This window comes from Bos indicus x Bos taurus, chromosome 15 (assembly GCF_003369695.1).
Source record: "Bos indicus x Bos taurus breed Angus x Brahman F1 hybrid chromosome 15, Bos_hybrid_MaternalHap_v2.0, whole genome shotgun sequence".
Classification (NCBI taxonomy): Eukaryota; Metazoa; Chordata; class Mammalia; order Artiodactyla; family Bovidae; genus Bos; species Bos indicus x Bos taurus.
In genome coordinates this window covers 19,261,052-19,281,515 of record NC_040090.1, presented here as the reverse complement: position 1 = coordinate 19,281,515, position 20,464 = coordinate 19,261,052, and the positions used below count along the sequence as shown (strand labels likewise).

Here is a 20,464-nt window from a genome sequence, read left to right as displayed (position 1 = left end):
AAGCTTGAGATCTGATTGATTCATTTTTAATCACTGTGTGAGTACATTAGAGTTTATATGTGTCTAGAATTGGAATTGTTGGGTTTTAGAATATGCATAGCTTTCCATCTTTCTCGGATTTTGCCAGATTCTCCTTTCAAGTGTTTGTGCGGGATTACCTTCAACCCAGCACTTTGCTGAGTTCTTGTTTCCCCATGTCCTCACAAACATTGGTGTTTTACTGCTAATTAAATTTTGCCCGCATGCATAGGAAATAGGATCTCCTTGTTGTCTTCAGCATTGTGCTAATTACCAGTGAGGTTGAATACTGTTGTTGATGTTAATTGGCTCTTCAGGTTTCCTTTCCTGTAAAATACCTCTTCGTGGTCTTTTGCAAACTTGAAAGAAGCAGGAACCCCTGAAGGGACTGAAGAGGTTGTTGATGGGCGTAAGGGAGCCAAGTTCGTGGCGAGTTTGTGACAGGCTAATAACACAAGTGTGCGAGCAGTAAGAAGACCATGAGTCTTAGAAGTGCCCCTACCAGTGCAGGAAGATTTGGGCTTAATAGAGACGGTGTCACAGCAGGACACACGGTGCGCAGCGTGTCGGAGATGCTTGGGAACCTGAAGTCTTCCGCTTCAGCCATCGCTGGGGCCAAGCTTGCCTCTGGCCCACAGGTCAGAGTGAGGCTGGGGGAAGTATGAGAAAGAGGGGAGAGAAAGGAAGTAGAGGCATCACCTGTCACTCGCCAGGTCCTAGGCAGAGCATTGGTGCAGATTTACTTAATTTTACCTAATTTTTTTCTCAAGCAGCCATCAGTATTTCCTCCATTTTCTGGAGAGGAATCTGAGGCTCTGAGAAGAAGGGCCGCACAGTCAGTGGTTGAACTGTTAGGCCCCAGGCATCTGACTCTAAGCTGTCCCTGCTTTGTCCTATCAGGGAAGGAATGAGAGAAAGAAGACGGAGGACGGGGGAGAGGGGAAAGAGAGGGCCTTTATGGTGACTCACCAGCGACTGCAGCCATGGTATCGGCGGCCAAGCTAACAATGTACATTTTTCCTTCCTGCAGTACATACATCCTGCAGATGCTGTGAAACTGGGCCAGGCTGAGCTCGTTGTGATTGATGAAGCTGCTGCCATCCCCCTTCCCCTGGTGAAGAGTCTTCTGGGCCCCTACCTTGTTTTCATGGCATCCACCATCAATGGGTGAGCACCGGGCAGGAGCCGTTGCCTCCTTTACAGGATGTTGCCAGTTGGGTGGGATTTAGTGAACGTGACCTGCGCCTGGGTGGATAGGGCTGATACCTAAAGTTTGAGTCTTTGGGCCCGCTTCACTCTCTCATCGGCCTTCTCTTTTACCCTTTCATAGTGAACTACAGCTCCCTCTGGTGTGAGCTATAGCCCACCAGAACAGGCAACACCAGACAGGAATTTCATCACCCAGTTGACGAGCGTCTGCTGTCTAGGTCTGACCAGCTCCTAGGGAGCACATGGACGGCGATACCAGTGTGTTGGGCTTCGCAGGTGCCGCTAGTGGTAACGAGCCCACCTGCCAGTGCAGGAGACGTAAGAGACTTAGGTTCCATCCCTGGGTCGGGAAGATTCCCTGCAGGAGGGCATGGGCAACCCACTCTAGTATTTTTGCCTGGAGAATCCCATGGACAGTGGAGCCTGCCGTCCATAGGGGCACAAAGAGTCGGACATGACTGGAGTGACTTAGCACACACACGCACCAATGTCTTATCCCCTGGAATTATGTGAAAATGTAGTATTAAAGTAACTGTGTAATTATCATAAGAAAGCAGACTCAAGAGCTTTTTCAAAATTTTGAAATATTTAGTTGTTTGCTATGGGAAAGTGAGAAAGGGAAGGTAAGCAAAAAGAAATCCAGTGATCTGACTCTCTAGAGATAGCTTGTTTTTTGGTGTACATTTATTTTACTTTTTCATTTTGAATAAGAACATAAGCATAGTTTCCATAATGTTTTGCGTTTGCTTTTTCATGTAAAAATATACTGGGAATTCCTTGGTGGTTCAGTGGTTAGGAATCTGAACTTCCTCTGCAGGTGGCCTGGGTTTGATCCCTGGTCAAGGAGCCAAGATCCCACAAACTACACAGTGTGGCCAGAAAAAAAAAAAAGAATATACTGTGAAATCTTCCCAGGTCAACGTGTACTTGCCTTCATTGTTGATTTCTATATGGAAGTCACATTTTGAAGAAATGATTCTATATTTTAGATTTATTATTTGACTGCTTTACTTACACTGAAAATAGTTAAATAAGATGGATTTTACTTTTTCTGGTAACATCTTTATTGAGATATTATTCACACAGTATACAATTTACTCATTTAAAGTGTGTAACTCAGTGATTTTTAGTATATTCATAGAGTTGTGCAGCCATCACGACAATTTAGAACATTTTCATTTTCCCGGAAAGAAACTCCATACCCTTTAATTATCATCCTCCATTCCTTCCTTTTCCTCAGTTCTAGGGAATCACTAATCAACTTCCTATATGTATGGATTCACCTAGTCTGAACTCTTGATATAAGTGGAATCTTTGAATATGTGGTCTTTTGTGATTCTAACCATAATGTTTGCAAGGTTCTTCCATGTAGCTTATATCAGTACTTCATTCCTTTTCTTGGCCAAGTAACATTCCGGTGTGTGTTTATGCACATCTTGTTTTTCCATTCGTCTGTTGATCGTTTATTTCTCTCTTGGCTAGTACAGTGCTGCTGTGAACATTCGCGTGTAGGTTTTTGTGTAGAACGTTTTCTGTTCTCTTGAGGGTATACCTAGAAGTCAAACTAGTGGGTCAAATGGGAACTTTCTAACTGAAGAACTGCCAGCTTGTTTTCCAAAGCAACAGTGCCATTTTGCATTCCCACCAGTAGCGTGTAAGGGTTCCACGTCTTTGCTAGTATTTGTATGTCCTTTTTGACTGTGCCGTCCTAGTGAGCATGAATGGTGGCTCGTGTGACCTTCATTTGTGTGTCCCTGTTAGTTGGCTGATGTGGGGCGTCCTGTCATGTGCTTTTTGGCCACAGTGTATCTTCTTTGGAGAAGTATCTATTCAGGTCCTCTGTTCATTTTTCTAATTGAAAATTAGAAAAATTTTCTAGTTTATGTCCTCTTTCAAGGGAAAGTAGTCATGAAAAAAAAGATGGTGGATTTGTTTAATCTTGATTTTTCCAAACTGGAAATGCTCTCTGTTCATCTTTCAAGCATGCAACTTCTCGTTAATCGACCATTCATCTTTGCTGCAGTTCCATTATCCTACAGGCTTTGTTCACGTCATCTTTTTGATCTTTCTCTTTTAGTTCGTAGTACAGCCCTGTGAGCTGTGTACACTAGTCCCCTTTTGAGGAGGAGGCTGAGAGAGGTTGAGTTCCTGGCCCAGAGGTACTAAACGGACATGCCAGGACTTGAGCCCAGGCCTAGATGGCTCCGAGCTGAGCCACCATGCAGCCCAGCTTCCTTTGGCCATGCACATGCCCTGCTGGAAGTTCAGAGGTGAAGGGCTGTTCTCAGCAAGCAGGAGTCTGGGGTTTCATCAGGTTGAGGACAGAGAACTACTTTCTCTGTCCCCTCCTGCAGAGGTGATTCGGCACCTCGAGCCTAACTGCCTTTGCTTTTTCTCCTAGCTACGAGGGCACTGGCCGGTCCCTGTCCCTCAAGCTAATTCAGCAGCTCCGTCAACAGAGTGCCCAGAGCCAGGTCAGCACCACCGCTGAGAACAAGACCACGGCGACGGCCAGGCTGGCATCAGGTACCCCCGGAGCTCTGGATGGGCCTGCGGTGCACAGCAAGTCACGTCACACTTTTCCTGGATCCTTCCCCTCATGACATTATGGGTGATAGCAGACCTGATGATCAGGCAGAGAGGCTGAGTCCCCAAGAGATGAAGTTGCTTTTCTCTGAGGAACAGCAAACTAGTGACCAGACAGGAGGCTGACCTGGGCCTTCTGGTGACTGGATTCCTGTTTGTCACCATCTCGGGGCATTGGTTGCCTTGACGTAGTGAGACCTTTGGGGGTTGGTGTCCAGACAAGTTGAACATCCACCGGAACAATTTATTTATTTATTTTTTCCACTAGAACAATTTAAAACCACTCAGTTTAAATTCTTGAGCCATATTTATGTGGGTACCACGTGACAGAGATAAAGTAGAACATTTGCCTTGATCTCCTGGACAAAACGTATTTAGTCTTGCGTGTGTTTTGAACAGTGCGAACCCTGCATGAGGTTTCCCTGCAGGAGTCGATCCGATACGCCCCTGGGGATGCCGTGGAAAAGTGGCTGAACGACTTGCTGTGCCTGGATTGCCTCAACATCACTCGGATTGTCTCCGGCTGCCCCTTGCCTGAAGCGTGTGAGCTGTATCCTCCTGGGTTCCATTCGTCCTGTGAAAGGGAAAGGAGGTGATGGGAGAGTTTAACTGAAGGTTCTGGCCCTTTGCCTCATAGGCTGCTGCTCTGGGAAGAGGACAAGGTGGAATGTTCTCGATTTTCCTTCTCTTCCTTCCCTGCTATGTTTCTGCTTAGAACCAGGGCCTCCTCTTCCCAGGCTGAGGGAACCCACGTATCCAGGTTGTCCTTGGAAGTAGCGTGCCTTGTTCGGGGCTCTCTTTGATATGTTTTGGTTGCTTAACCTCAAATCCAGCTACTATGTTAATAGAGATACCCTCTTTTGCTACCATAAGGCCTCCGAGGTTTTCCTCCAACGGCTTATGGCTCTCTACGTGGCTTCTCATTACAAGGTAACTGAAACCAGCCCTCATGTGGACTTCAGCAGTGAATTGCAGCTCTTGGCAGTGCCTTTTACTTGACTTCTTGCATCTTTTGTTACCCAGTGGCTCAGGTGACCATTCCACTGGGACTAGAATGTCCTGATGTTGGCAGGGGCCAGGGCTTCTACTTCAGAGTTGCATTTCCCGTTGTTCAGGCTTGTCTTTTGCTCCAGCTTTGTATACGGAGCATGGGATTTCTGCATGTAGCTCCGTGTGTGGTGGCTGGAGAGGGTGGTAAGTGTTGCCCATTTTAAAAGGGGTACTTATATTTCTTGCCAGTTGGCTGAATGGATGGGCTGAGATGACATAGCAGTTGTAATCTGAGGGGTGCTCTGTGACCTGAGACCAGCCTTACACCCCCGGGCTATTTTCAGGGATCAGTGAGTGAGAATTTAGAATATTTGGAAGTCTTAAAAACTAAAAAGATAACATTGGAAAGGACACTTTGTGTGTGTCTAGGTAGCATTTTTATGAATAATAGCCTTTAATAGAAAGCTGAAGGGTTGGTGTTAGAAGCCCTGAGAGGTTTTCCTAAAATAGCAGCCTCTTATCAAGAGGACCTTTGCTTCCAAGCTGTGAGGTGCGTAGTGCTAACTAAGCAGTTGTCCACCCCTGCTCTGCAGCCTTAGCACTCATGGTGAGGTGACCGCGAACATAGGAGGCGCCTCGCACTGAAGCCCTTGTGGAGAGTGTCAGGCTGCCCAGCCGAGATGTTGGCATGTGCTTTCCTGGGCGTCAGCACTTCACTCGGCTTCGGGAAGGCAGTTCTGCAGTCATGATTCTGGAGTAGCCGCTCGAGTAAGGACGGGATGAGGAGGGGTTCTCACTGACCCTGTTTGTGCTCCACAGAACTCTCCCAACGACCTTCAGATGCTTTCTGATGCCCCTGCTCACCATCTCTTCTGCCTCCTGCCTCCTGTGCCCCCCACCCAGAATGCCCTTCCAGAAGTGCTTGCCGTCATCCAGGTACAGAAGCTGAGGTGTCCTTGTAGCATCAATTTGGGAACCGCTTAGGCAATCAAGGATTAGTGGCTCAGTAACGGGAGTGCAGAAGCAGAAGCTGTTGATTCCTGGGCTGGAGCCAAGTGACTGGGTGTATCCAGGCAGGCAGTTAGGGTGCAAAGGAAACCACCACCCTAACACACACCCAAAGCTTCACTGTTCACGGATGGCTGAAAGGCAGAACTGGCTTTGCATATTTTGACTTATAGCTCCTGAAACAGAACTTTGTTTTCCTCTCTATTTCAAAAGCAATCCATGGTACTTGTAAAATTAAAAGGCAGATTGGAAACATGTTTGTAGTGCCTGGCACATATTTATGCATTTCTTTATTGTTTTTCTTATTCACAAACATGGGATCATAGTATTTGGCAATCTTTTTTTCCAACATGTCAAATATTCATAATTTGCATAATTTTTAAGGGTTACAGTTGTATTTCATTACATGCACATACCGTGTTTAACTGTGTTTACCCATGCATGAGTCATTGTGAATTTGCACAGTTCTGTACAGAGCCATATGACCCTCCCGAGTCTTAATCGATGAGCTCACGTGTACACCGTGTGTGGAGACCCTCATCTAGTGTGGTTTTGCTTTCTGGGCCAGGAGGATGTCAGTGTTCTGCCTCCTTAGGTGACGGTGTCAGGATGCCCACAGGACATAGTAATGAAACTTCCCTTAGAAACAGATGAGTTGGTTACAGGGTTAAGTGTGGGAGGGAGTGGAAACAGCTGGCCTGGGCAGAGCAAGGGTAGGGCACAGGTGAGGTTCTGTGGGTGGGTGCTCCACCTGGAGCCGGCCTCTCTCTGCACCATCCTGCTTTCCCCACAGGTGTGCCTTGAGGGGGAGATTTCTCGCCAGTCCATCTTGAACAGCCTGTCTCGGGGCAAGAAGGCCTCAGGTGACCTGATTCCATGGACAGTGTCAGAACAGGTGGAGTGCTTTCCCTGGTGTGTCTTGGGGGGCTAAGCTGGTGATGTTGGAGGCTGTCTTTGTTGCTAAGTTACTGGCTTGTGCCTCCCTCACAGTTCCAAGACCCAGACTTTGGCGGTCTCTCAGGTGGAAGGGTGGTTCGCATTGCTGTTCACCCGGATTATCAAGGGGTAACGTGTCCTTGTGCCTTCAAACCTGGTGCTATTATTAGTTGCAGGCGTGTTGCTGGCCACTCAGTGGGCCAGGTGTACTTGGTTGTTTACATAGGAAGCTGGTCAAGGAGTAGCAGACCCAGTGCTGTGGGCGGTTTGCCTGGGGCTGGATGGGCAGGCGGGATGGTTGTATATGGTTGCTCTTCCCTTTGTGAGGACAGAGGGCTGGGGAACCAGATCTTACTGTCATGACTGCCTGTCTTGGAAGCCTCCACTGAGGAGTTAGCTGGAGAGTTATCAGTTTGGGGCTGGCTGAGCCGTGGATCAGAAAGCGTGGCCGGCCGGCCTCCCACCCGGGTGGCAGATGGGTGGGCTAGATGGTGCAAGAGCGAGGGTCTTGCTACACAAGGTCTTGAGGGTCTCTGCTTTGACCTTGTTGGGGGGTTTCATTGGTTCTCTTTGCCAAGGGCAGGGTGACCCGGAGTGAGGCTTTCTAGAAGCGGTACAGGGGTGCAGAAGTGCACGGACGCTGAGGACATCTCTGCTCCCCTCTCCCGTTTCCCTCATGTGTGCTCACAGATGGGCTACGGCAGCCGAGCCCTGCAGCTGCTGCAGATGTACTACGAGGGCAGGTTCCCTTGTCTTGAGGAGAAGGTCCTGGAGACGTCGCAGGAGATTCACACTGTCAGCAGTGAGGTAAGCGTCTTCTGGCTGGGCTACCGGCTCCTGGCAGAGACCAGGTTTCTCTCTGGGTCTTCGGGATCGTCCTCAAGAGCAGTCTCATGGTCTGGGCTACCGTGGGCTGCAGCAGCTGAGCTCCTCTCTGGCTTTGGAGACGCTTCTTTCTCTCCAGCTAACACTGAAACCGAGGCCCTCGGATCAGCATCATCAGCCTCATCTGGAGACGTGTTAAGTCTATCCCCCCTGAATCGAGGCTCTGGGGCAGGACCCAGTAATCTGGGTCTTAACAAGCTCCCAGGTGATGCTGATGCATCTTTGAGCTTGAAGCCCTAGCTCTGCAGAGTCTCCTCCCCTCAGTACTGAAGCCAGACCCAGGGAAGCTCCGTCTTTCTGGATATAACACTAGGAACTGGGGTGGCTTTTCATGCGGGTTCATTTGATTTTTCACAACGTGCCTGTTCAGGAGGTGGGGAGGGCTTGTATTTAAGGTCAGGCTCAGAGGTTTGTCACTTCCAAGACACTGCAGCCATCTGGTGGCAGACCTGCGTCTTCAACCTATCTTGAGAACCCTGCCTCTGTCTTTGTGTTCGGTGTTTCTAAACATGTGGCTGTTTCCTGAATTCTGGGTTCTGAGGAGTGTGATTCCAGGCTCGTCTAGGGGTTTGGGATTCTTGGGAATGATCACTGGGCTTAGTGGTGTGTTTTCATTTTTAAAACCATGGGAACAAACCTAGAAACCCGCCCCAGTTTTTGGTGTGTTCGTCCAGAGCCTGGTGTGGCTGGGGTGCTTGGGCATGTCGCTAACCTTCCTCCTCCCCCGCTGGGTGGACATGCCCTCCCCCGGCGTCCGCCAGGCCGTCAGCTTGTTGGAAGAAGTCGTCACTCCCCGGAAGGACCTGCCTCCCTTACTTCTCAAGCTGAACGAGAGGCCTGCTGAACACCTGGACTACCTGGGGGTGTCCTACGGCCTGACCCCCAGGCTCCTCAAGTAAGTGTCCTCTGGGCCCTGGTGTCCTGAGAACTTGCGCTCTATGGGCTGTGTCTGTCTGTCTTGGGGCAACAGCCATCGAAGATTCCCCATGGCCCTTCCCAGCCTTGTATGCCAGCCGCTCCCAGAATGCACACGTGGCGACCTGCTGTCTCTGTCTTTGCAGGTTCTGGAAACGAGCTGGGTTTGTTCCTGTTTATCTGCGACAGACCCCGGTGAGTGAGGCCTGTGGCAAAGAAGGGCTGGCGACAGGTGTGTCCTTGCAGAGCCCTGGTTCCTCTGGCTGCACTCTGAGCAGGCGTCCCTGAGCTGCCAGGAGGTTGGCTCTGACAGCCCCCAGGGCAGCCGGCCTCACTGAGACGCCACGTGGTCACACCCATTCCCGCCCCCATCTCCGCCTCACGCAGTCGAGCGGCTTTGTGCTTGACTGAGATGGCAGAGGTGTACACGGACTTGTTCCCCTGGTTCTGGAATCCTATCACTGGGGGCCTTCTCGAATATGTACTTTTTAAAAAAACAGGAAGGAAAGTGGTTTTAGCAGTGCTTGGGGTAAGTTGGTATCTGAAGGAGGGATGCGATTGTGTGGTCAACAGAGCCACAGAGAATAAAGTGTTAATGTGGGAGAGCTAGTGAGACAGGTTATCAGAAAAAATATGTAGCACCTGTGGTGAATCAGGCAGTGAGTAAGATAAGCCAGGAAAGCTTGTTTTCTGATGAGTGGAAATAGGCAGCACAAAGTGAGCAAACAAGAAACGCTCAGGTGGCGATGGCATGGTCAATGGCCAGGCTTCCGGGGTGACTTGTCACACTGCAGCCTCAACGGCCAGAGTGGGCCAGCCGTGTGACAGCCCTGCCCGCAGAGAAGAGCATTTCCAAGCAGAGGGCACAGCAAATGTGAGGACCTGAGGTGGAAAGGACATTGGTGATTTGAAGGAGATACAAGGCCGGTGTGGCTGGAGGACCCTTGAAAGGATGGTGGGTCATGGTCCCTCTTCTGGTGGAGGGAGGGGTTAGAGGGAAGGTTCTGGGGCTGCCATGTGGACAGTGGACCGCAGTCGAGGTGGGGAGATGAGCGGATGAGAGGGGTGGCATGGCTCAGGGGGACATAGGAGAGAGAAGGGGCCAGATGCCAGGGGTGTTTGGAAGGTGAACTGAGTCGAGTCGAAGGGTGGAGATGTGGAAGATGAGTGAACAGAAGGCTTGAGGGTAGTGCTTTGATTTTTGGCTTGAGAGACTGGGTGTTGCTGTTTGCTGAGATAAGACTCAAATGGGGAGGACCAGATTTGGAGGTGGAAGTGAGAACTGTTTTGGGGTCTAATAAGACCTCCAAGTGGACATAGGGAATAGGCAGTTGACCACAGGAATCTGGAATTTGAAGAAGAGGCTAGGCCTGGAGACAGAGATTTCAGTCATCAGTGTGTTCTTAATAGAATATACTCCTGGATAAAGGATCTTGGAGGGGGTCAGTGTCTGTTTTCTTCACAGCTGTAACCCCAGCACTTAATAGCGTCTGCTGTGTATAGTGTGTGTTCAGTACATACTTTTGTTCAGTGAGTAAGTTTTTAAAGCTGTTGAAAGTAGGGGCTAAGAATAAAGGTGAGTCCTTGGACGTTCCAGCATTTAGAGGAATGAGTTGGAAAATACATCAAGGTGGGGAGCTGAGGAGGAAGAGCTGTGATCTGTAGGAGAAGGGCAGGGTCTGTGGCTTAAAGAAGGGGAGTCATTGCCCTCAAGAGAATGAATAAGTTGAGGACATTTGACCAGTGGACTCTGGCACTGGTGGTTGAAGTGAAGGTGGCTTCTGTGGAGGGGTTACCCTGACGGGAGAAGAGAAGGAGGTGAGGAGATAGACTGAGTAGGTGGTTCCTACACGAGGCAGAGGGGCCAGAGGAATAGGTCGCTGGAGGGAGATTGGAGTTGGGGGTGGGCTCGTCAGCTGGGAGATTCCAGAACATGCTCGTCGGCTGCAGGCGGTGGTCCTGCAGAGCTCATGCAGACACAGGTGAGGGGGCTGATGACAGGACTGCAGGCCCAGAAGAGGCCAGAGGGCAGGAGAGGGGCCAGCACATCCCTCGGGCAGTGAAGAGTGTGGGCACAGAGGGCGTCGGGCGGCTGGTGGAGGTCATGCCAGGAGGGTGATGTTCTCCTGATCGCTCTGTTTGGCTTGAGAGGGGTGGCCAGCAGCTCAGAGGGAGTGTGGGAGGTGTGGTTTTGGAGAGCTCAAGGTCAGTATCCAAGGGAGATGCTCATTTGAGTGTTCAGAGCTGGACTGGTGAGGAACACTGGGTGTGTGGCTGCTTCCACGGGGCAGGGGCGGCTGTGCAGGGGCTGGGTCCTCATCAGCGAGGCTGGTCGAGGCTGGGGCGTGGCCTTGGCCGTCGACTGCAGGGAGCACACTGGAGCCAGCGAGTTCAGCACAGTCCGCGGTGCTTCCCTGTGTTCTGGTGCCGTGCATTGCTTGCTTGTGACTTGGTGGTGGCATTTTGTTACTTGAATGCCCTTCAGTTGAAATCCGTTAGATATTTTTATGGTGTTGGGCTGTGTGGTTGTTGTGTAGTAAAAAATCTTAAAACCTGTGGCCACTGTTTTAGAACCTAAAGGAGCCTGCCCCTGTAAACCTGTTGCCAGCATGAGAGCCCTCGCCATCCTGTTTGCTGGCCATGGAGTCTTTGCTGTGAGCGCCCAAAACATGTTGACTGGGTCACGTGGTGTTTAAGCTGTAATGCCTCTCGGCTCATAGTCTGACCTGGTGTGAGCCAGGGGCTCACAGCAGAAGGCACGCTCCGAAGGTTTGAGCAGCTTTGCTCCATCGCAGGGGCCATCAGGACAGAGTAGCCTCTGGAAGCTGTCACGTAGGCAGTGGGCCCTGCGAGAATGAGGGTGAGGCTGCCCCTCCCTCTGGGGAGGAAGCAAGGGTCCGTAGAGCACGCTTACCCATGCGCGTTGACAGGGGCTTCATAAAAGGGGGCCTTGGTACCAGTCAGGGATCTGTGTTCCCCAGAATGACCTGACCGGAGAGCACTCGTGCATCATGCTGAAGACACTGATGGACGAGGAGGAGGCAGACCAGGGCGCCTGGCTCTCCGCCTTTTGGAAAGGTGAGTGGGGAGTGGACATAGGGGGGCAGCCAGGTGACGGGCCCTGGGCCCTGCAGACCTCTGACTCCATCTGGTTGGACCCGCAGATTTCCGAAGGCGGTTCCTAGCCCTGCTGTCTTACCAGTTCAGCACCTTCTCTCCTCCCCTGGCTTTGAACATCCTTCAGAACAGAAATATCGGGAAACCTGTGCAGCCGGGTGAGCTGGACGGGCGGCTGGAGGGGCTTGGTTGTGCGGAACGTATGAGAGGCGGGCGTGTGGTCCAGGACGCGGGCTAGACTAGGCTTGGAGGGACCAGCTGCAGGCCTGTATCCCCCGCCGCCACCTCCATTTAGCAGGCCCTGCCCCATCCCAGGGCCTCTGTCATGCGCTGTGCCTGTCATCCCCAAGACAGGACTAGAGGCATGTGTGACTTGGCTTCAGAGACATATGTAAGGCCTGCAGCTAGTCAGTTCTGGAACCTGTTCTAAATTCTGTGAGCTAGGGCAACTAGCTCGATTCTGAGGCTCCATTTCCTCATTCATGAAATTGTAATAAGAATCTGCTGCCAGCCTTCTGTAGCCAACACACAGAAGTGCTCTGGGCACACAGATTCTGTTTGAATACTTAAAATATAAAAAAGGTGTAAAGGATCATTAGTGCTAACAGCTGTGGGGATTTTTCCCCCTGTTGGTTGTTATGTGAATGTGTGTCTCTTTTGGGATCAATTATATTTGGGTGGAAAAATCTATTTCTGGAGCTGAGGGTGGGAGCCTGTGTGCTGCCTGCGAAGCTGGGTCCTGAAGAGAAGTGATGAAGTGGGGAAAATGCTCAGAGTCCCATGCCAACACGAGGGTCACACACCACCCACCCCGTCACACAGCCCGGGCTGCCTCCCCTCTGCATGAGGAGGTCAGGGCTGCCTGAGGCGGGGTGTTGTATGGGTGGGCAGCACTTGCGGGTGGTCCTCCCCTGCTCTGGCTGAACGCTAGTGGAGGAACAGCTGCTGGGTGCCCCCCGGGGACCCTTGTGCGTTCCACGTGGGAGTTCCGGCAGGAGCGTCGGGCTGCGCTGACCCTTCGGGCTCTGTTGCACGCCCAGCCCTGCGCCGGGCTGCCCTGACCCTTTGGGCTCTGTTGCATGCCCAGCCCTGCGCCGGGCTGCGCTGACCCTTCAGGCGCTGTTGCACGCCCAGCCCTGCGCCGGGCTGCGCTGACCCTTCGGGCTCTGTTGCACGCCCAGCCCTGCGCCGGGCTGCGCTGACCCTTCGGGCTCTGTCGCACGCCCAGCCCTGCGCCGGGAGGAGCTGGAAGCACTCTTCCTCCCCTACGATCTGAAGAGGCTGGAGATGTATTCACGGAACATGGTTGACTATCACCTCATCATGGACATGATCCCAGCCATCTCCCGGCTGTATTTCCTGAACCAGCTTGGGGACCTGGCCCTGTCTGCGGCCCAGTCGGTAGGTTACCCGCTGCTCGTGTGCTGGCTTTGTGGAACAGTTTATATGCTGGGAGTTGATCGGCTGCTATGACATAACTGGGCATTTAGTTCTTCGTGGTTCTGATAGCATTTACTTCTTCATGGTTCTGATGAGGGGGTAGGGGTCTCCTTTTGCAGGTAGGGGACCCTTGGGCTCTCTAGTCAAGTCATGCACCCAGCAAAACAGTTAGTAGAAGAGCTGCTGTCTGAATCCACATTCTTCTACCCCACCATCTGCCTCGATTCTTTCTCTGCTTATCAGAGGTCCAGGAGCACCCTGTATTGTCACACAGCTGTGAAGCGGCTGTTTGCCGGGATAAGAAGTTAGTCTGGGGATTTCAGGAGGAAGGCGTGCTTCCTGGTGGATGAGCGGGAAGATTTCCCAGTAGTGCCAGTCGACGTTTTGACCAAGGGAGAGTAACTCTGGTTCTCAGTGCCATTTTAATGGATAAAAGCCTGTTCTGGCAGCCACTCCAACAGATTTCCTGTCCCCAGGCTCTTCTCTTGGGGATTGGCCTGCAGCACAAGTCTGTGGACCAGCTGGAAAAGGAGATCGAGCTGCCCTCGGGCCAATTGATGGGACTTTTCAACCGGATCATCCGCAAGGTTGTGAAGGTAACCTCAGCCGAGGGCAGGGTTTTGGCCCATTTTCTGCCCAAAGATGCAGAAATGTTAACATTTGGTTCTGATTGCCTCGGATCTTCTCTCTCTCACACACACGCAGAAATAGGGGGCTTCAGCTGTAACATTCTCTCCCAGAGGCACCCCTGATTGGAGTGTGCCTTGTCTCCACTCTGTTTTCCTGCTCCTCCACGAGTGCATGGACTCCTAAACCACGCGGAGTGTGTGCTAAATGGTTTAGTAACTAGTGGCTGGGTCTCGGCTGCTCCTTCATCTTCTGCTTCTCGGCCTTGGTCTTTTGTAGCTGTTTAATGAAGTGCAGGAGAAGGCCATCGAGGAGCAGATGGTGGCAGTGAAGGATGTGGTTATGGAGCCCACGATGAAGACGCTGAGCGACGACCTGGTACAAACACCGAACCTCCTCTCTCTGCCCTGAAGAAGAGCCCTCGGCGCTGGCACGGCTCAGGGGCGCTGGGGTCCAAGGGGTGTGAGGAGCGCACTCCCCAAGTTTCCCTGCCTTTGCATGTGCTCCCCGCCCTGGACGAGGCCTCCCGCTGAGTGTGTGTGAGAGCCAGCAGTCAGGCCGCTTCTGTTGCAATACTTATTTGTCCTTTTAGATTTTTCAGAAGGCATGTTTTAACGTTCGTGTACACTTTAGCAAGAGCTTCCTCTGCAGGGGTGGGAGGTGGTGCACGTGGTGAAGGAGAGGTGTGACGGTGTTCCCTCCCTCACCTCTCTCTGATTATCCCCTGCCTGACTGACCACAGGACGAAGCGGCCAAGGAGTTTCAGGAGAAACACAGGAAAGAAGTGGGGAAGCTGAAGGACATGGACCTCTCTCAGTAAGGCCCCTCGGCTGCTTGCGGGAAGCACAGAGGCTCTGCTCCTTTCTTCTAATTCACATCCTGCGTGCCCTGAAAGCTGTGTTTCATGGGATTGTTCTTAGAAGCACTAATAGCTAAAAACCTCCCCATTCACCATTTGCATAATCTTGAAAGATTTGTTTTCCCCAGATCTGCTCTGCCACTTTATAAGTCATGGCTTGCAAATGGTATTGTGTCCCAGGCCCCTTAGGGGAGGGGGCTGCTGATCCATAAGCACCCACTTTCAGTGACTACTTTTTAATACTTGGCTTTTGATGTGAATTTGAAGAAAGGGTTCTATGGCCAACATTCCAACAAAACTCCCTTGCTCTCCAGCCTTCTATGCCCTGGAAGTTACAGCTCTTTTTGAGCTTCAGCTACAATGGTGGTGTCCTCCCCATAGATTGTGAATAATGCTCCAGAATTTGGTAGCCTCTGAGCCTTTTTGACCCTTAGTCCTGTTGCTGGGTCATTAGGGATGGTGGTTGGACATCAGATGGAGGCAGCCTGGAGGTCCGAGAGCAGGGTATTGAGCTTTGCCCTTGGCTTTGCAGCATCAGACCCTTGACTTGCCAGGACTGCTAGATCCCAGAGGTGGGGGGGCAGGGCGCAGTCTAGGGGCTTGTGGGCTGTGGAGGTGGGGGCGAGCAGGGAGATGGTGGGGGTGACAGGAGGCTTCTCTTGGGTGGTTGCTGAGTCAGCTGGGAGAAGTCGGGTGGCTGCCTTCCATGCCCGTGACCCCTGCTGGCCCTGCTTGCTCCGGTGACGTTCCCGTCCCCTGCTCTCTGATGTACAGACGCTGGCGTATCTCAGCCTGGCTTTCGTGGCAGGACATGTGTGATGAGAACATCACCACCCTCTTACTTTCTTTTAAGCTGTCTTCTCTTCCTTTGAGCAGGCTTTGATATTTCCTTTAATTTTTTTAGATATGTAATCCGTGGGGACGATGAAGAATGGAATGAAGTTTTGAACAAAGCCGGGCAGAATGCATCAATCGTCAGCCTGAAAAGGTGAGGGCCCGGCATCCACCAGGCAGGGGAGGCCTTCTGGCCTTCTCTCTGCTTCCCTAGTAGCTTTCACTTGGGAAAGGAGGTTGGAGCAGGTGCTTTGAGGAGTCACTGTTCTCTGCTTTGAGGGTTGCTCCTTCTGTATCGTATCTCCTACTGATCAGTTGGAGGCTTGGATCTCTGCGTCCCTCATGTTCCTAGACACGTCAGGGAGCTGGGCTTGAACAGCCCTGGAGTTGCTGCTGACTGAGCACTTCCTGGGGGCTTTAATGCTGCTTTCCCTTCATGCTCAGGACAGCAGAGGTGGCTTTGTTCTTACATAACTGCTTTTCTTGTATTGGAGTGTAATTGACTTGCAGCATTGCTGTACCGCAGTGAAATGACTCAGTCATACACACGTGTACGTTTCATGTTCTTGTCCGTTACGGTTCGTCACAGGGTGTCGCCTGTAGTTCCCTGTGCTGTATAGTGGGGCGGGCCTTGTCCATCCTGTATGTACCAGCTCGCACCTGCTAATCCCAGGCTCCCACTCCATCCCTCTGCTGCCTCCCTCCCCCTTGGCAGCCAAAGTCTGTTCTGTTTCTGTGACTGTCTCAGAGAGAGGCTCATTTGTGTCACATTTTAGATTCCAGATATCGTGATGTCATATGGTATCTGTCGTTCTTCTGACTTATTTCACTTAGTGTGATGATCTCTGGTTGCATCCATGTTGCTGCAAATGGCAGTATTCCATTCTCTTTGTGGCTGAGTATTGCTCACTGTGTATGCGTACCGCATCTTCTTTACCCACTCATCTCTCAGCGGGCACGTAGGCTGCTTCCATATCTCGGCTGTTGTGAGTGGTGCTGCTGTATACATAGGGGTGCATATACGTTTTTGAATTATAGTTTTATCTAGCTATGTACCCAAGAGTGGGATTGCCGGATCATCTGGTAATTTTTAATTTGCCGAGGAAACTCCACGCTGGTTTCCGTTGTTGTTCAGTCCGTCTCTTTGCGACCCCATGGACTGCAGCACTCGAGCCTTCCCTGCCTTTCGTCATCCGGTGGAGTTTGCTCAGATTCATGTCCATTGAGTCCGTGATGCCATCCAGTCATCTCATCCTCTCTTTTCTATACTGATTACCCTAACTCACATTCCCACCAACAGTGTAGGAGGGTTCTCTCTTCTCCACATTCGCTCCGGCATTTGTTAATTGTAGACTTTTTAATGATGGCCCTTCTGACCAGCATGAGGTAGTACCTCTGTGCTTTTGATTCGCGTTTCTCGAATACTTGGCAGTGTTGGGCATACTTTGGTGTGTCTTTTGGCCATTTGTACGTCTTCTTTGGAGAAAGGTCTCTAGGTCTTCTGCCCATTTATTTATTTATTTATTTTTTATTGAGCTATATGAACTGTTTGTATATTTTGGAAATGGAAATTAAGCCCTGGTTGATTGCATCATTTGCAAATGTTTTCTCCCGTTCTTTAGGTTTCTTTTTGTTTATGGTTTCCTTTGCTGTGTGGGGCTTCCCTGGTGGCTCAGAGGTTAAAGCATCTGCCTGCAATGTGGGAGACCTGGGTTCAGTCCCTGGGTCGGGAAGATCCCCTGGAGAAGGCAATGGCAACCCACTCCAGTATTCTTGCCTGGAGAATCCCATGGACGGAGGAGCCTAGTGGGCTGCAGTCCATGGGGTCACAAAGAGTCGGACATGACTGAGCGACTTCACTTTCTTTGCTGTGTGAAGGCTTGTAAGTGCGATTAGATCCCATTTATCTATTTTCGTTTTCGTTTCTATTTGGGAGGCCAACCTATGAAAACACTGGTATGATATCTGTCACAATGTTTTGCCCGTGCTCTCTTCTAGGAGTTTCATACTTATATCAGCGCTTTAAAGATGAAGTAACAACCAAGGCTCTCTGGTGTTAAGTGGCCTCCCAAGAAGCATATAACTTGTAAGAGACAGAGCCAGAATCAGGACCAGTTCTTTCCACTGCAAAGCCCGTAGTTTACCTGCTGTGCTCTCCTTCCTCTAAGCCAGTGGTTCCCAACGTTTTTGGTTGTGGACCCCAAATGGCTTTTGTGCATGTTGGTTGTACCTATCAATATTTCCCATTTTAGAAATGAAATACTGAGAAGTTTTAAAAAAAAGTTTTCTCATTCAAAATTAACAGTCAGACTCATTATGGGTTTAAAAACTTTTTTTAAATAGTCTTTTCATAAAAACTTCAGTGAGAAGAGTGGGAATGTTTTACATTTATGTCTTTCCAAATCTCTCTAATATTTGGGAAACTAGAAAGCAGCTGGATTCTCTAGTCTGCTTCTGCTTCAATCTGCTGTGCTATCATGTGGCTGGTAGCCCCTGGAAAAGAGAATAGTTGGGAGAGAATGAAAGTGGAAAAGGCACATTATGATTAGGATTGTCTTGAAAATAGTTTTGACTTTGGGGTCCACCTGGAGGTATCTTGAGCTCCAGGACTCCCTGGACAGTTTTTTGATAAACCCTTGCCCCAGCTGCTTCTCTGCAGAGCCATGTGTTTGAGGATGGCAGCAGTTCCGTGGGCCGGAACGTTCACTGGAGTTTGCCTGGGAACACGTGAGGCCTCCCCTACCCTGGGCCTCTGGAGATGAGGCTTCCAGGGTTGGCTTGGGGGTTCGTGGAGAGGGTGAATTGTTGGCATTGCCATCAACAGGGTCCGCTGAAAAGTTTATTTGGAAAGAGGACATCTTGTGACTCTAGAAGCCATAGACCCCCGAAATCAGGATATCCTCCTCTGCCATCTCCATAAATCACTGTGCAGCCTGGAAGTTTCCACCATCAGTGCTGGCCTCGTTTTCATGATGGTCTCTGTCATGGCACAAAAGCCCACTGTCGGTGTGTCCTGATTTCTGGTTTGGATGAAAAAGCAGACATAGCCCAGGGCTGATGGTGGCTGCCGCCTCGACTGTGGTGGCTTTGGAGTGAGGCTGGCTGAGCACACAGTGTGTGACGGCCTAGCCCTGTGCTGTGCCTCTCCTGCCTCTGGGTTGGCTGCCACTGCCTGGAGGAGCCTCTGCATTACTGCGCAGCCCGTGTGGCTGTTCGTGCATCCACGGTTCAGTGTTGATGTCAAAGCTTGTGCTTTTGGAGGTGAAAACACTGACTGTCATTATGTATGCATTTGAGGCATCTTTTCTTTGTTTTATTAGCAGTAATTTCATTCAGGTGATGTTAATGGTTTCCGGACAGAATTGTTCACCCTCTTCTTCTAAGGAGGTGTTTGTTTCCAGGGCAGAATGAGACTGGAGAGAAATTTGTAACCTGTAAGATGGAAGGAAGGTGGCCGTTTCTAGCTATTCTCTTGTTAATCTGTCAGGGACCAGTGGCCAGCTGAAGTGTGTCCCTATTCCTTTGGGTTTTCTTCTCACTTAGGAAAGATAACAGCACATCAAGAAGAACTGTATGTTTTTCTGGGAATTCCATGCTCTGTATTATAGTGGGGACTGTCCTCACGGTCACTGGGATAATATGGCTGGTTTCCAGGGTACTCCTCAGTGGTAATTGATGGGAATGAACTCTTCTTGTGATGCCTTGGATTTTTCTTAAGTTTCAGGAGGGGAAATTTCAGGAGTTCAGGTGTAGGTTTTTTCCCCTCCACAGACTAAGCCTGGTCAGGGCGGGAGCTGGGTTGGTGCGTTGTGTCCTCAGCCCCCAGCACAGCGCCCCAGAGGCCTACAGAGAACACGTCTGTGTGACTGCACATTCTTACATCAAGTTTCAGATGACGGAAACCCTTTTTCAGACAAAGCAGAGCAGTCTGAAAGAGGTAACAGATCCAGCGTGTTTTTCTTTCGACTCTTGTTTTTTCTTTTCCAGTGACAAGAAAAGGAAGCCGGAGGCCAAACAAGAACCCAAACAGAACAAAAAGTTGAAGAAAAACAGAGAGATGAAGAACAAAAAAGATATGAAACTGAAGCGGAAGAAATAGTGGACAGACACTTGGGTGTCGGCGGCTGACTCGTAAGGAAATACCCTGACTTGTGGGACTGAGTAGCAGCTGACTGGACTATTAAAAGCAACAGGATCCCCAGGAAACCCAGAAGCTGGCCAGGAATTCAGTCTATGGGCTGAACACGGCTTAAGGCAGAGTCGCTTCCGAGGGGGTCTGCTTAGAGCGCGACAGTTGGCACACCGTCCGTGCCGTCTCTCCTCCCCGAGTCCAGGCCTGCCTTTCCCGTGCGTTCATATTTCGCTTTGGGCTCAGCTTTCTCCATTCCTTCCTGCACGTGTTGAAGCCGTGCTGGCTCTCGTCTCTTCTCAAGCATCAAGTACTCGGCTGTCTGGAGACCCCAGAGGCTGTGGGGGGAGCATCAAGGCCTGTCGTCATGAACTTGCCCAGGCTCCCTGAAGCCTGGAGTCCCAGGAGCTCTAGTCCAGCCATACGGCCGTGTCAGCCACGTTTAAGCGCCGCGACCCACACTGCCATGTTCCGACCCTTTCCTCCCCCAGCAGTGACCCAGAAAAGCTTGACTTCTCAACTTAGGGAACGATATGATATCTGAGTCCCCGAAACCTGTTATTTCATCCATTTGGGGAAAAAATGTTGGGAAAGACCCCTTTGCTAGCAGGGATGACGGGAGATAGAGAATCTATTTTTAATAAATAACATCCTAGAAAGACCAGCGGCCTGTGTGCTCGTCGACTGCACCTAGATGGGAGTTGCCTTTGCCCGTTTCTTCTGGTGGATCTTGGCTGCAGGTGCACTTGGGAGGGTGCCGGCATCGAGGCTCAGGGTGGCTGGGGCTTACCAAGCTGGGAGCCTGGGGGGAGTTGACTGCGCCGACCCGTGCTTCCTGCGGTCATTCCACAGGGCTTGGTGCAGCACCTGGAGGCCGGCCAGAGGGGCCTCGCTCCATCTCCAGCTCCTGT

At 50.9% G+C, this 20,464-nt stretch overlaps 1 protein-coding gene across 3 annotated transcripts in view; it reads left to right on the top strand.

The window, feature by feature from the left end:
* NAT10 (N-acetyltransferase 10) overlaps positions 1-20,217 on the top strand; it is a 38,976-nt gene extending 18,759 nt beyond the window's left edge. Inside the window, exons 13-30 of one of the 3 annotated variants that reach the window (XM_027562692.1) lie at positions 1,049-1,185; positions 3,629-3,753; positions 4,213-4,363; positions 4,647-4,743; positions 5,623-5,739; positions 6,605-6,706; positions 6,802-6,876; positions 7,438-7,554; positions 8,394-8,527; positions 8,694-8,742; positions 11,529-11,625; positions 11,712-11,822; positions 12,893-13,065; positions 13,581-13,700; positions 14,011-14,109; positions 14,474-14,547; positions 15,495-15,578; positions 19,412-20,217. In XM_027562692.1, the coding sequence (XP_027418493.1) occupies positions 1,049-1,185; positions 3,629-3,753; positions 4,213-4,363; positions 4,647-4,743; positions 5,623-5,739; positions 6,605-6,706; positions 6,802-6,876; positions 7,438-7,554; positions 8,394-8,527; positions 8,694-8,742; positions 11,529-11,625; positions 11,712-11,822; positions 12,893-13,065; positions 13,581-13,700; positions 14,011-14,109; positions 14,474-14,547; positions 15,495-15,578; positions 19,412-19,523 (1,974 nt within the window). In that variant the 3' untranslated portion in view covers positions 19,524-20,217. Of the gene's footprint in view, positions 1-1,048; positions 1,186-3,628; positions 3,754-4,212; positions 4,364-4,646; positions 4,744-5,622; positions 5,740-6,604; positions 6,707-6,801; positions 6,877-7,437; positions 7,555-8,393; positions 8,528-8,693; positions 8,743-11,528; positions 11,626-11,711; positions 11,823-12,704; positions 12,788-12,892; positions 13,066-13,580; positions 13,701-14,010; positions 14,110-14,473; positions 14,548-15,494; positions 15,579-19,411 lie in introns of those variants that run through there. The other 2 variants (XM_027562691.1, XM_027562693.1) reach the window with 2 other exon arrangements.
* Positions 20,218-20,464: the final 247 nt, after the last annotated feature.